The sequence below is a fragment of the Chamaea fasciata genome, unplaced genomic scaffold (genome assembly GCF_029207755.1).
Source record: "Chamaea fasciata isolate MVZ Bird 193981 ecotype frontalis unplaced genomic scaffold, bChaFas1.0.hap1 SCAF_495, whole genome shotgun sequence".
NCBI classification, from domain to species: domain Eukaryota; kingdom Metazoa; phylum Chordata; class Aves; order Passeriformes; family Sylviidae; genus Chamaea; species Chamaea fasciata.
The window spans coordinates 27553-39422 of NW_027094580.1; the positions used below are offsets into that span (position 1 = coordinate 27553).

Sequence of the window (11870 nt, forward strand, 5' to 3'; positions counted from 1 at the left end):
GGATGGATTTTGGTGGGAATTTTTTTTTTTGTCCTTTTTTCCCCCCGGGGATTTTTTCTTTTTTTAATTTTTATTTTCGGGGTTTTTATTTTTTAGTGCATGAGGAAAAGAAAGAAAAAAAATAAAAAAAGCTCCAGGAATTCCCCTCCCCCCCCCCCCTTGCCCCTCCCCCCCTCCCGGGAAAAATAAAAGAAAAAAAAATAAAAATTTAAAAAATCACGGAAAGAAGAGAAAAAAAAAAAAAAAGGAAAAAAAAAGGAGAAAAAAAAGAAAAAAAAAAGAATTGATGCTAAAGCTGAGGCGGCTGCGGAGATTCTTCCTTGGAAAAAAGGCCCAAGGCCGGGAAAATTCCCGGGAAATCGGGGATTGGACTGGGGGGACTGGGATTGGACTGGGAGGACTGGGAATGGACTGGGATTGGAGTGGGATTGGACTGGGGGGACTGGGAATGGACTGGGATTGGACTGGGAGAACTGGGAATGGACTGGGATTGGACTGGGAGAACTGGGAATGGACTGGGATTGGACTGGGAGAACTGGGAATGGACTGGGATTGGACTGGGAGAACTGGGATTGGACTGGGAGAACTGGGATTGGACTGGGATTGGACTGGGATTGGACTGGGGGGACTGGGAATGGACTGGGATTGGACTGGGATTGGACTGGGATTGGACTGGGATTGGACTGGGATTGGACTGGGGGGACTGGGAATGGACTGGGATTGGACTGGGATTGGACTGGGGGGACTGGGAATGGACTGGGATTGGACTGGGAGAACTGGGAATGGACTGGGATTGGACTGGGAGAACTGGGAATGGACTGGGATTGGACTGGGAGAACTGGGATTGGACTGGGAGAACTGGGATTGGACTGGGATTGGACTGGGATTGGACTGGGGGGACTGGGAATGGACTGGGATTGGACTGGGATTGGACTGGGATTGGACTGGGATTGGACTGGGAATGGACTGGGAAAAATGGGATTGGACTGGGAAAAATGGGATTGGACTGGGATTGGACTGGGAGGACTGGGATTGGAGTGGGAAAAATGGGATTGGACTGGGAAAAATGGGATTGGACTGGGAGGACTGGGATTGGACTGGGATTGGACTGGGAGGACTGGGATTGGACTGGGAAAAATGGGATTGGACTGGGAGGACTGGGATTGGACTGGGATTGGACTGGGAGAACTGGGAATGGACTGGGGGAAATGGGATTGGAGTGGGAAAAATGGGATTGGACTGGGGGAAATGGGATTGGACTGGGAGAACTGGGATTGGACTGGGAGAAATGGGATTGGACTGGGAGAACTGGGAATGGACTGGGAGGACTGGGATTGGACTGGGGGAAATGGGATTGGACTGGGAGAAATGGGATTGGACTGGGGGAACTGGGATTGGACTGGGAGAACTGGGAACTAATTGGGAACTGGGGTTGGAAAACTGGGATTCGACTGGGCTTTAATTGGGAAAATGGGATTGGACTGGGATTAAACTGGGATGTAGCTGGGATTGGACCGGGAGAACTGGGAATTAATTGGGGATTGGGGCTGGGAAACTGGGATTGAACTGGGAATGGGGGGAGGGAAAACTGGGATTGAACTGGGACTTGGGAAACTGGGATTTAATTGGGAAACTGGGATTGAACTGGGAGAACTGGGCTCGCACCGGGAATTGGGACCCGGGATTTGATTGGGAACTGGGAGTTGGGATTGGACAACGGGATTCGGGAACTGGGAATTGGCCCCTCCCCCAAACTGACCACGCCCCTTCTGACCCCTCATTAGCACGTGCGGGCCACGCCCCTTTGTGCTGACCCCCGCCCACCCCTCGATGGGCACTCACAGCCCCGCCCCCACGACCACGCCCCCTCTGCGCTCCCATTGGCCGAGCCGCCTGTCCATCACCGCAGCCCCGCCCCCCTCCCTCAGACGCCGCGCTCCGATTGGTCGGAACAAAACGACCAAAACTCGAGTTTTTCACCGTAAAACGCCGTTTGGGGGTGGGGGAGGGGCCAAAGGGGGCGTGGTCCAGCCGCCATGTGGCCACGCCCTTTTGGCCGCCCTCAGGAGTGCCCTGATTGGCTGGCTGCGCACACCACGCCCCCTCCCGTGAAGCCACGCCCCTTTGTGCGCCCAATGTCAGGCGGGTTTGAAGGTTCCCGGGGGGAATTTTGGGAATTCTGAGGAAATCGTGGGAGCTCGGACAGAAAATCTGGGAATTGCGGCAGGAATTCTGGGAATCTCAGGAGAAAATTTTGGGAATCCCGGAGGGAATTTCGGGAATTCCAAGAGAAATCCGTGAATCCAAAATTCAAAATCCAAAAAGAGGGAATTTGGGGAATCCTGGGAGGGAATTTTGGGATCCGGGAGGGAATTTGGGGAATCCTGGGAGGAATTCTGGGAATCCCGTGAGGAATTCGGGGAATCCCGTGAGGAATTTGGGGAATCCCCTGAGGAATTTTGGGAACCCCGTGAGGAATTTTGGGAATTCTGGAAATCCTGTGAGTAATTCTGGGAATCCCGTGAGGAATTCTGGGAATTCTGTGAGGAATTTTGGGAATCCCCTGAGGAATCTGGGGAATCCCGTGAGGAATTCTGGGAATTCTGGGAATCCTGTGAGGAATTCTGGGGATCCTGTGAGGAATTTGGAGAATCCCGTGAGGAATTCTGGGAATTCTGGGAATCCTGTGAGGAATTTGGGGAATCCCGTGAGGAATTTCGGGAATCCCGTGAGGAATTCTGGGAATCCTGTGAGGAATTCTGGGGATCCTGTGAGGAATTTGGAGAAAGAATCCCGTGAGGAATTCTGGGAATTCTGGGAATCCTGTGAGGAATTTGGGGAATCCCGTGAGGAATTTCGGGAATCCCGTGAGGAATTTTGGGAATCCTGTGAGGAATTCTGGGAGTTCTATGAGGAATTTTGGGAGTTCTATGAGGAATTTTGGGAATTCTGGGAATCCTGTGAGGAATTCTGGGAATCCCGTGAGGAATTTCGGGAATTCTGTGAGGAATTTTGGGAATCTCAGAAGGAATTCTGGGAATCCTGTGAGGAATTCTGGGAATCCCGTGAGGAATTTCGGGAATTCTGGGAATCCTCACCCTCAGGTCCCCCCCAAACCTTTTCCCAGACCCTTTTCCCCTCCCCCCCCCCGTTAAAAACCGGACAAATCCCGACGATTTCGGGGCGTTTCTTCCCCCCCACCCCCACCCAAAAAAAAGGCGGGAAAACGCCGGGAATTTGGGGAATTTTGGGAATTTTGGGACTTTTGGGAATGTGGGTTTTCCCGGGAATCGGGGGCTCAGAGCTCGTCCAGGCCGTCGTCCTCGGGCGGGAAATCGCCGGCGGCGACGCTCTGCGGTTTGACGAAGGCCCCGAAGCGCGGCGGGCACTCGAAGTAACGGCGGCCGCCCACGCTGGGAGGGAGCGGAGCAGAGATAAGAGATAAGAGATAAGAGATAAGGGATAAGGGATAAGGGATAAGAGATAAGGGATAAGGGATAAGAGATAAGAGATAAGGGATAAGGGATAAGGGATAAGAGATAAGGGATAAGGGATAAGGGATAAGGGATAAGAGATAAGGGATAAGAGATAAGGGATAAGGGATAAGAGATAAGGGATAAGGGATAAGGGATAAGGGATAAGGGATAAGGGATAAGAGATAAGGGATAAGGGATAAGGGATAAGAGATAAGGGATAAGGGATAAGGGATAAGAGATAAGGGATAAGGGATAAGAGATAAGAGATAAGGGATAAGGGATAAGAGATAAGAGATAAGGGATAAGGGATAAGAGATAAGAGATAAGGGATAAGGGATAAGGGATAAGGGATAAGGGATAAGAGATAAGGGATAAGGGATAAGGGATAAGAGATAAGGGATAAGGGATAAGGGATAAGGGATAAGGGATAAGGGATAAGAGATAAGGGATAAGGGATAAGGGATAAGGGATAAGAGATAAGGGATAAGGGATAAGGGATAAGGGATAAGGGATAAGGGATAAGGGATAAGGGATAAGGGATAAGAGATAAGAGATAAGGGATAAGAGATAAGAGATAAGGGATAAGGGATAAGAGATAAGGGATAAGGGATAAGGGATAAGGGATAAGGGATAAGGGATAAGAGATAAGAGATAAGAGATAAGGGATAAGGGATAAGGGATAAGAGATAAGGGATAAGGGATAAGGGATAAGAGATAAGGGATAAGAGATAAGGGATAAGGGATAAGGGATAAGAGATAAGAGATAAGGGATAAGAGATAAGAGATAAGGGATAAGGGATAAGAGATAAGGGATAAGGGATAAGGGATAAGGGATAAGGGATAAGGGATAAGAGATAAGGGATAAGGGATAAGGGATAAGGGATAAGGGATAAGGGATAAGAGATAAGGGATAAGGGATAAGGGATAAGGGATAAGAGATAAGGGATAAGGGATAAGGGATAAGAGATAAGAGATAAGGGATAAGAGATAAGAGATAAGGGATAAGGGATAAGGGATAAGGGATAAGGGATAAGAGATAAGAGATAAGAGATAAGGGATAAGGGATAAGGGATAAGAGATAAGGGATAAGGGATAAGGGATAAGAGATAAGAGATAAGAGATAAGGGATAAGAGATAAGAGATAAGGGATAAGGGATAAGAGATAAGGGATAAGGGATAAGGGATAAGAGATAAGAGATAAGAGATAAGGGATAAGGGATAAGAGATAAGGGATAAGAGATAAGAGATAAGAGATAAGGGATAAGAGATAAGGGATAAGGGATAAGAGATAAGGGATAAGGGATAAGGGATAAGGGATAAGGGATAAGGGATAAGAGATAAGGGATAAGGGATAAGGGATAAGGGATAAGGGATAAGGGATAAGAGATAAGAGATAAGGGATAAGGGATAAGAGATAAGAGATAAGGGATAAGAGATAAGGGATAAGAGATAAGGGATAAGGGATAAGGGATAAGGGATAAGGGATAAGAGATAAGGGATAAGGGATAAGAGATAAGAGATAAGGGATAAGGGATAAGGGATAAGGGATAAGGGATAAGAGATAAGGGATAAGGGATAAGAGATAAGAGATAAGGGATAAGGGATAAGGGATAAGGGATAAGGGATAAGAGATAAGGGATAAGGGATAAGGGATAAGGGATCGGGGGGGATAAGGGCAGATGTTGGGGTGATAAGGGAAAGAGATTGGGGGTGATAAAGAGAGAAGAGATAAGGGAGGGAGATAAGAGATTTAGGGTGATAAAGGGAGAAGAGATAAGGGAGAGAAATAAGAGATTTGGGGTGATAAAGGGAGAAGAGATTTGGGGTGATAGATAAGAGATAAGGGAGAGAGATGAGAGATTTGGGGTGATAAAGAGATAAGAGATAAGGGAGAGAGATAAGAGAGATGAGATTTGGGGTGATAAGAGATGACACAAGAGATAAGGGAGAGAGATAAGAGATTTGGGGTGATAAACAGATAAGAGATAAGGGAGAGAGATGAGATTTGGGGTGATAAGGGATGACGCAAGAGATAAGGGAGAGAGATGAGATAAGAGATTTGGGGTGATAGATAAGAGATAAGGGAGAGAGAGAAGAGAGATGAGATTTGGGGTGATAAGGGATGACGTAAGAGATAAGGGAGAGAGATAAGAGATTTGCGGTGATAAAGAGAGAAGAGATAAGGGAGGGAGATAAGAGATTTGGGGTGATAAAGAGATAAGAGATAAGGGAGAGAGATGAGATAAGAGATTTGGGGTGATAGATAAGAGATAAGGGAGAGAGATACGAGAGATGAGATTTGGGGTGATAAGGGATGACGCAAGAGATAAGGGAGAGAGACAAGAAAGTTGGAGTGATAAAGAGATAAGAGATAAGGGAGAGAGATACGAGAGATGAGATTTGGGGTGATAAGGGATAAGAAAGAAGGGAGAGATAGAAAATTTCGAGGTGATAAGAAATAAGGGAGAGAGATAAGAGATTTGAGGGTGATAAGGGATAAGAAATTTGAGGTGATAAGAGAAAACAGATAAGAGAGAAGAGATTTGGGGTGATAATGAATAAGAGATAAGAAACAGAGAGATAAGAGACGAGAAAGAACAGATAAGAGATTTGGAGTGATAAGAGAGAAGGGAGACAGACAAGAGATGAGAGGTTTGGGGGGATAAGTGATAAAGAGATAAGGGACAGAGATAAAAGATTTGGGGGTGATAAAGGAGATTTGGGGATGATAAGAGATAAGGGAGATACAGGTGGCCTCAAAATCCCCTCCCCCAACTCCTTCGGGACCCCCCAAACCCCATCGGGACCCCCCAAAAACTCCCCAAAAACCCCCAAAACCCCATCGGGACCCCCCAACCCCCCCCGGGACCCCCCAAACCCCATTGGGACCCCCCAAATTACCCCAAACGCCTCCAGGAGCCCCGAAACTGCCCAAAAAACTTCTCCAGGATCCCCCAAACCCCTTCGGGACCCCCCAAAATCTCCCCAAAACTCCCCCAAAACCCCTTCGGGACCCCCCAAAAACTCCCCAAAAACCCCCAAAACCCCTTCGGGACCCCCCGAATCTCCCCAAAAACCCCCAAACCCCTTCGGGACCCCCCAAAATCTCCCCAAAAACCCCCAAAACTCCCCCCAAGCCCCACCCGGGATCCCCCAAATTACCCCAAACCCCCAAAACTGCCCCCAAACCCCTCCAGGAGCCCCGAAACTCCCCCAAAAACTTCTCCAAGACCCCCCAAACCCCACCCGGGACCTCCCAAACCCCACCCGGGACCCCCCAAACCCCATCGGGGACCCCCCAAACCCCATCGGGACCCCCCAAACCCCACCCGGGACCCCCCAAACCCCACCCGGGACCCCCCAAACCCCACCCGGGACCCCCCCAAACCCCATCGGGGACTCCCCAAACCCCTTTGGGATCCCCCCAAACCCCACCCGGGACCCCCCAACCCCCCCCCCCGGGACCCCCCAAACCCCCGCTCACCTCCCATCGTGCTTGCCCAGCGGTTCGTCGTAGCGCACGCCCACCCACAAGCCCGGCTTGAAATCCGTCTCGCCTTTAAAAGAAGGAAAAAGAAAAAAAAAACAACAAAACCCAGGAAAACGACCCGGGAAAGGGGGAAAAAACCCCCCCCCGCGGGGGGGGGGGGAAAAAAGGGCGGGGACACAGCAAGGGGAGGTGACAAGGAGGTGACAACGAACCGACGAAGGCGATGGTCCCCCTGCGGCGGGGCTGGCCGGGCACGCGCACCTCGCAGCGAGCGCCGAGCGGCAGCGCGGCCGCCGCCGCCGCCTCCTGCTGCCGCCGCTGCTCCCGCTCCCGCTCCCGATCCCGCTGCCGCTCCCGGTCCCAGCGGCCCCACGAGCGCTGGCGGAGGAAGGAGCGCACGGACTCTGCGGGGACAGCGAGCGGGCGGACGCGCCGCTGAAACGTCTGGAAGGTTTTGGTGAAACCGGATATGGCTGGGACAGGGAGACTGCGCTTTTGATAAGGAGAAGGAGGATTTAAGGAACTGATAAATCCCGGGGCCGGTCAACTTATGATTGTGCGCTCTGACTAATCAATGGGCTTCAAATCAAATACTCCTGGGAAAACGGGATCCAGTCGTGTCACAACGCTAAAAGGGGAAAAAGCGAGGAAGACTCGCTTCCTTCATCATTTTGAGACCCCGCCCCATTGAAACGTTAATTTTGAAGGATTAAGGATTTTAGTTGAAGCAGATATCGCTGGGACAGGGAGACTGCGCTTTTGATAAGGAGAAGGAGGATTTAAGGAACTGATAAATCACGGGGCCCGACAGCTTGTGATTGTGCGCTCTGACTGATCAATGGGCTTCGAGGAGGAAAATGAATCCATAAATCAAATACTCCTGGGAAAACGGGATCCAGCTGTGTCACAACGCTAAAAGGGGAAAAAGTCAAAGCGAGGAAGACTCGCTCACTTCATCATTTTGAGATCCCGCCCCATTGAAACGTTGATTTTGAAGGATTAAAGACTTTAACTGGATATCACTGAGGTAAGACAGGGAGACTTCCCTTTTGATAAGCAGAAGGCGGATTTAAGGAACTGATAAATCCCGGGGCCGGTCAACTTATGATTGTGCGCTCTGACTAATCAATGGGCTTCAAATCAAATACTCCTGGGAAAACGGGATCCAGCTGTGTCACAACGCTAAAAGGGGAAAAAATCAAAGCGAGGAAGACTCGCTCACTTCATCATTTTGAGACCCCGCCCCATTGAAACGTTGATTTTGAAGGATTAAGGATTTTAGTTGAAGCAGATATCGCTGGGACAGGGAGACTGCGCTTTTGATAAGGAGAAGGCGGATTTAAGGAACTGATAAATCACGGGGCCGGTCAACTTATGATTGTGCGCTCTGACTAATCAATGGGCTTCAAATCAAATACTCCTGGGAAAACGGGATTCAGTTGTGTCACAACGCTAAAAGGGGAAAAAGCGAGGAAGACTCGCTCCCTTCATCATAAAAAAGACCACCGACCCATTATGAGAGAACAAACCGCGCGGGCTTAATAGCTTGTGGCTAATTACCACCCGAGGCGGGGGAATGGGAGGCACCGGAGTCGCCAACACGCGTTTGTGCTTCGGGGATTCATAAAAGAACGCGTGGCGAGACCCTGCGGTCTTCCGGGAGCGCGCGCGCGTTCCGGAGCGATCCCGAATTAAACGCGCGCTTCCCAACTTTGTTCCGGAGCCTTTCATCCGTCACGGTTGGATAGCGGCGTTAGGGCGACGCTGCTAATTGTTTTTAGTAATTCACCAGGGTGGCGCTTTGGGGGGACACAGGGACGCGCCGGTGACGCTCCCGGTGCCATTGCCATCCCTGTTCCCGTTCCTATTCCCGAGCGCAGGGAGTCCCTGGGGACGGGGACACCGAGGGGACATCAGGGGACATCAGGTGGCGCTTTGGGGACGCAGGGACGCGTCGGTGTCACTCCTGATCCCGTTCCCATTCCCGTTCCTGGTCCTGGTCCCAGCAGCAATGTCCCTAAGCCGCGCAACGTCCCCAACGTCCCCGATGTCCCCAATGTCCCCTGATGACCCCAATGACCCCAAATGTCCCCAATGTCCCCAAATGTCCCCAAATGTCTCCAACATCCCCAATGACCCCAAATGTCCCCAATGTCCCCAAATGTCTCCAATGTCCCCAATGACCCCAATGTCCCCAATGACCCCATTACCCCCAATGTCCCCAATGACCCCACTGACCCGGATGTCCCCAAGGCCCCCCCGATGTCCCCAATGTCCCCAAGGCCCCCCCGATGTCCCCAGTGTCCCCAAGGCCACCTGTCCTCTTGTCGTAGTCGCTCTCGGCCATCTCGTACTTGGCCACTTGTGTCACGTCCTCGAACTGCCCCGCGCGGGCCCCGCTGCGGTCTGTCACCTGCGGGGGGGGTGGCACCTCAGTGTCACCTGAGTGGCACCTGAGTGTCACCTGAGTGTCCCCAAGTGTCCCCGAGTGGCACCTGAGTGTCACCTGTCATCTCAGTGTCTCCGAGTGTCACCTGAGTGTCCTCTCAGGGGTGTCCCGTATGTCACTTGAGCGTCACCTCAGTGTCACCTCAGTGTCACCCCAGTGTCATCCCAGTGTCCCCTCAGTATTATCTCAGTGTCACCCCAGGGTCACCTCGCTGTCCCCTCAGGGGTGTCCCCTGTGTCCCCTCAGTGTCACCTGTCTGTCACCCCAGTGTCACCTCGGTGTCACCTCAGTGTCCCCTCAGTGTCACCTCAGGGGTGTCCCTGGGCCTCGGGGACACTCCGGGGACACTCTGGAGACATTTGGGGACACTCAGGTGACACCCAGGACACAGGTGACACAGGTGACACCCAGGTGATATAGGTGACATTCGGGTGACAGACAGGTGACACCCAGGTGACACAGGTGAGGTGACACAGGTGAGGTCATGCAGGTGAGGTCACACAGGTGAGGTCACCCAGGTGAGGTCACACAGGTGAGGTCACACAGGTGACCCAGGTGAGGTGACCCAGGTGAGGTCACCCAGGTGAGGTGACCCAGGTGACCCAGGTGAGGTGACCCAGGTGACCCAGGTGAGGTGACCCAGGTGAGGTCACACAGGTGAGGTGACCCAGGTGACCCAGGTGAGGTGACGCAGGTGAGGTGACACAGGTGACCCAGGTGAGGTCACCCAGGTGAGGTGACCCAGGTGAGGTGACCCAGGTGACCCGCAGGTGACCCCGGTGACACTCACGTGCAGGCGGCAGCCGTCGGTGACGGGGTAGGAGCCCAGCAGCGCCTCGTCGCGGTCCAGCGCCCCCAGCGGCTCGTCCTCGGCCCCGAACAGCTCCAGCTCCATGCACGACGCCGGCGAGCCGACCACCAGCTCCAGCTTGCACTGGGGGCGGGAAACCGGGGACACTGGGGATACTGGGAACACTGGGAACACTGGGAATGGCACGGGGAGCCGACCACCAGCTCCAGCTTGCACTGGGGGCGGGAAACCGGGGACACTGGGGATACTGGGAACACTGGGAACACTGGGAATGGCACGGGGAGCCGACCACCAGCTCCAGCTTGCACTGGGGGCGGGAAACCGGGGACACTGGGGATACTGGGAACACTGGGAACACTGGGAATGGCACGGGGAGCCAACCACCAGCTCCAGCTTGCACTGGGGGCGGGAAACCGGGGACACTGGGGATACTGGGAACACTGGGAACACTGGGAATGGCACGGGGAGCCGACCACCAGCTCCAGCTTGCACTGGGGGCGGGAAACCACGGATACTGGGGATACTGGGAACACTGGGAACACTGGGAACACTGGGAATGGCACGGGGAGCCGACCACCAGCTCCAGCTTGCACTGGGGGCGGGAAACCGGGGACACTGGGGATACTGGGAACACTGGGAACACTGGGAATGGCACGGGGAGCCGACCACCAGCTCCAGCTTGCACTGGGGGCGGGAAACCGGGGATACTGGGGATACTGGGGATACTGGGAACACTGGGAATGGCACTGAGGGCAGGAGCAGCCCCTGGGATCTCCCGGTAACTCCCAGCTCACAGCGACGACACTGGGGAGTCCCAGTGCTCCCAGTTTGGGGGTTGGGGAGCCCAGTTTGGGATTTGGGGAGCCCTTATCCCGGTTCCCCCATCCCGGTTCTATCCCGGTTCCTTATCCCGGTCCCGTTCTCCTGGTTCTATCCCGGTTCCCCCATCCCGGTTCCCTCATCGCGGTTCTTTCCCGGTTCCATTATCCCAGTTCCGTTATCCCGGTTCCCTCATCCTCGTTCCCCCATCCCGGTCCCGCTCTCCCGGTTCTGTCCCGGTCCCGTTCTCCCGGTTCCCCCATCCCGGTCCCGTTCTCCCGGTTCCCCCATCCCGGTCCCGTTCTCCCGGTTCTATCCCGGTCCCGCTCTCCCGGTACCTTGAGCTCGGCGATGGTGAGCGAAGGCGAGAAGCGTTTACAGGCACGGAAGGCGTTCAGGGAGCTGCTCACCGCCAGCCACACCGGGCCCGGCGCGGTCCCGCCGCCGTTCATGGCTCCGGTACCGACCGGGCCGCCGCCGGTACCGGGAGCCCCCGAACGGTTCCGGACCCGCCCGAACCGGCGGCCGCTTCTGGAACCTTCACGGGACCCGTGAGGGAACAGCCAATCAGAGCCCGCGGATGGCGTCACGTGGTACCGACGCCACCAATAGCCGTCGAGGAAAGGCGGGATTAAAGAGGATATGACCCATAAAGGGGGCGGGAGAAATGAGGGTTGACCAATAGGAGGAGAGGAAAAGAGAGGTTTAACCAATAAGAAAAGGGGAGGGGGGCGTGTCTCAATGAAAATGGGCCAATAGAATTAAGAAGAGAAGGTGGGGGTCATTAAAAATAGGACTAATGAGAAGCGGGAAAGCGATGATTGA

General features: G+C 53.2%; 1 protein-coding gene across 1 annotated transcript; it reads right to left on the reverse strand.

The window, feature by feature from the left end:
• Window positions 1–3236: 3236 nt before the first annotated feature.
• Window positions 3237–11608, reverse strand: LOC136305566 (tubulin-folding cofactor B-like). The gene is made up of 6 exons (XM_066208840.1): window positions 11384–11608; window positions 10206–10349; window positions 9283–9379; window positions 7179–7370; window positions 6961–7033; window positions 3237–3413 (listed from the first exon to the last, which is right to left on the reverse strand). Exons 1-6 carry the CDS (start codon window positions 11495–11497, stop codon window positions 3299–3301), a joined length of 735 nt encoding a protein of 244 aa, XP_066064937.1. The 5' UTR covers window positions 11498–11608; the 3' UTR covers window positions 3237–3298.
• Between the last annotated feature and the right edge of the window lie 262 nt (window positions 11609–11870).

Bases quoted from the DNA above. Each gene is read 5' to 3' on its own strand.
- LOC136305566 (XM_066208840.1), bottom strand. From the start codon at position 11,497: ATGAACGGCGGCGGGACCGCGCCGGGCCCGGTGTGGCTGGCGGTGAGC. The intron at 10,350-11,383 runs GTACCGGGAGAG...TCCCGCCCCCAG, and splicing joins TCACCATCGCCGAGCTCAAG to TGCAAGCTGGAGCTGGTGGT. The intron at 3,414-6,960 runs GTGAGCGGGGGT...GCTCCCTCCCAG, and splicing joins CTGGGCAAGCACGATGGGAG to CGTGGGCGGCCGCCGTTACT.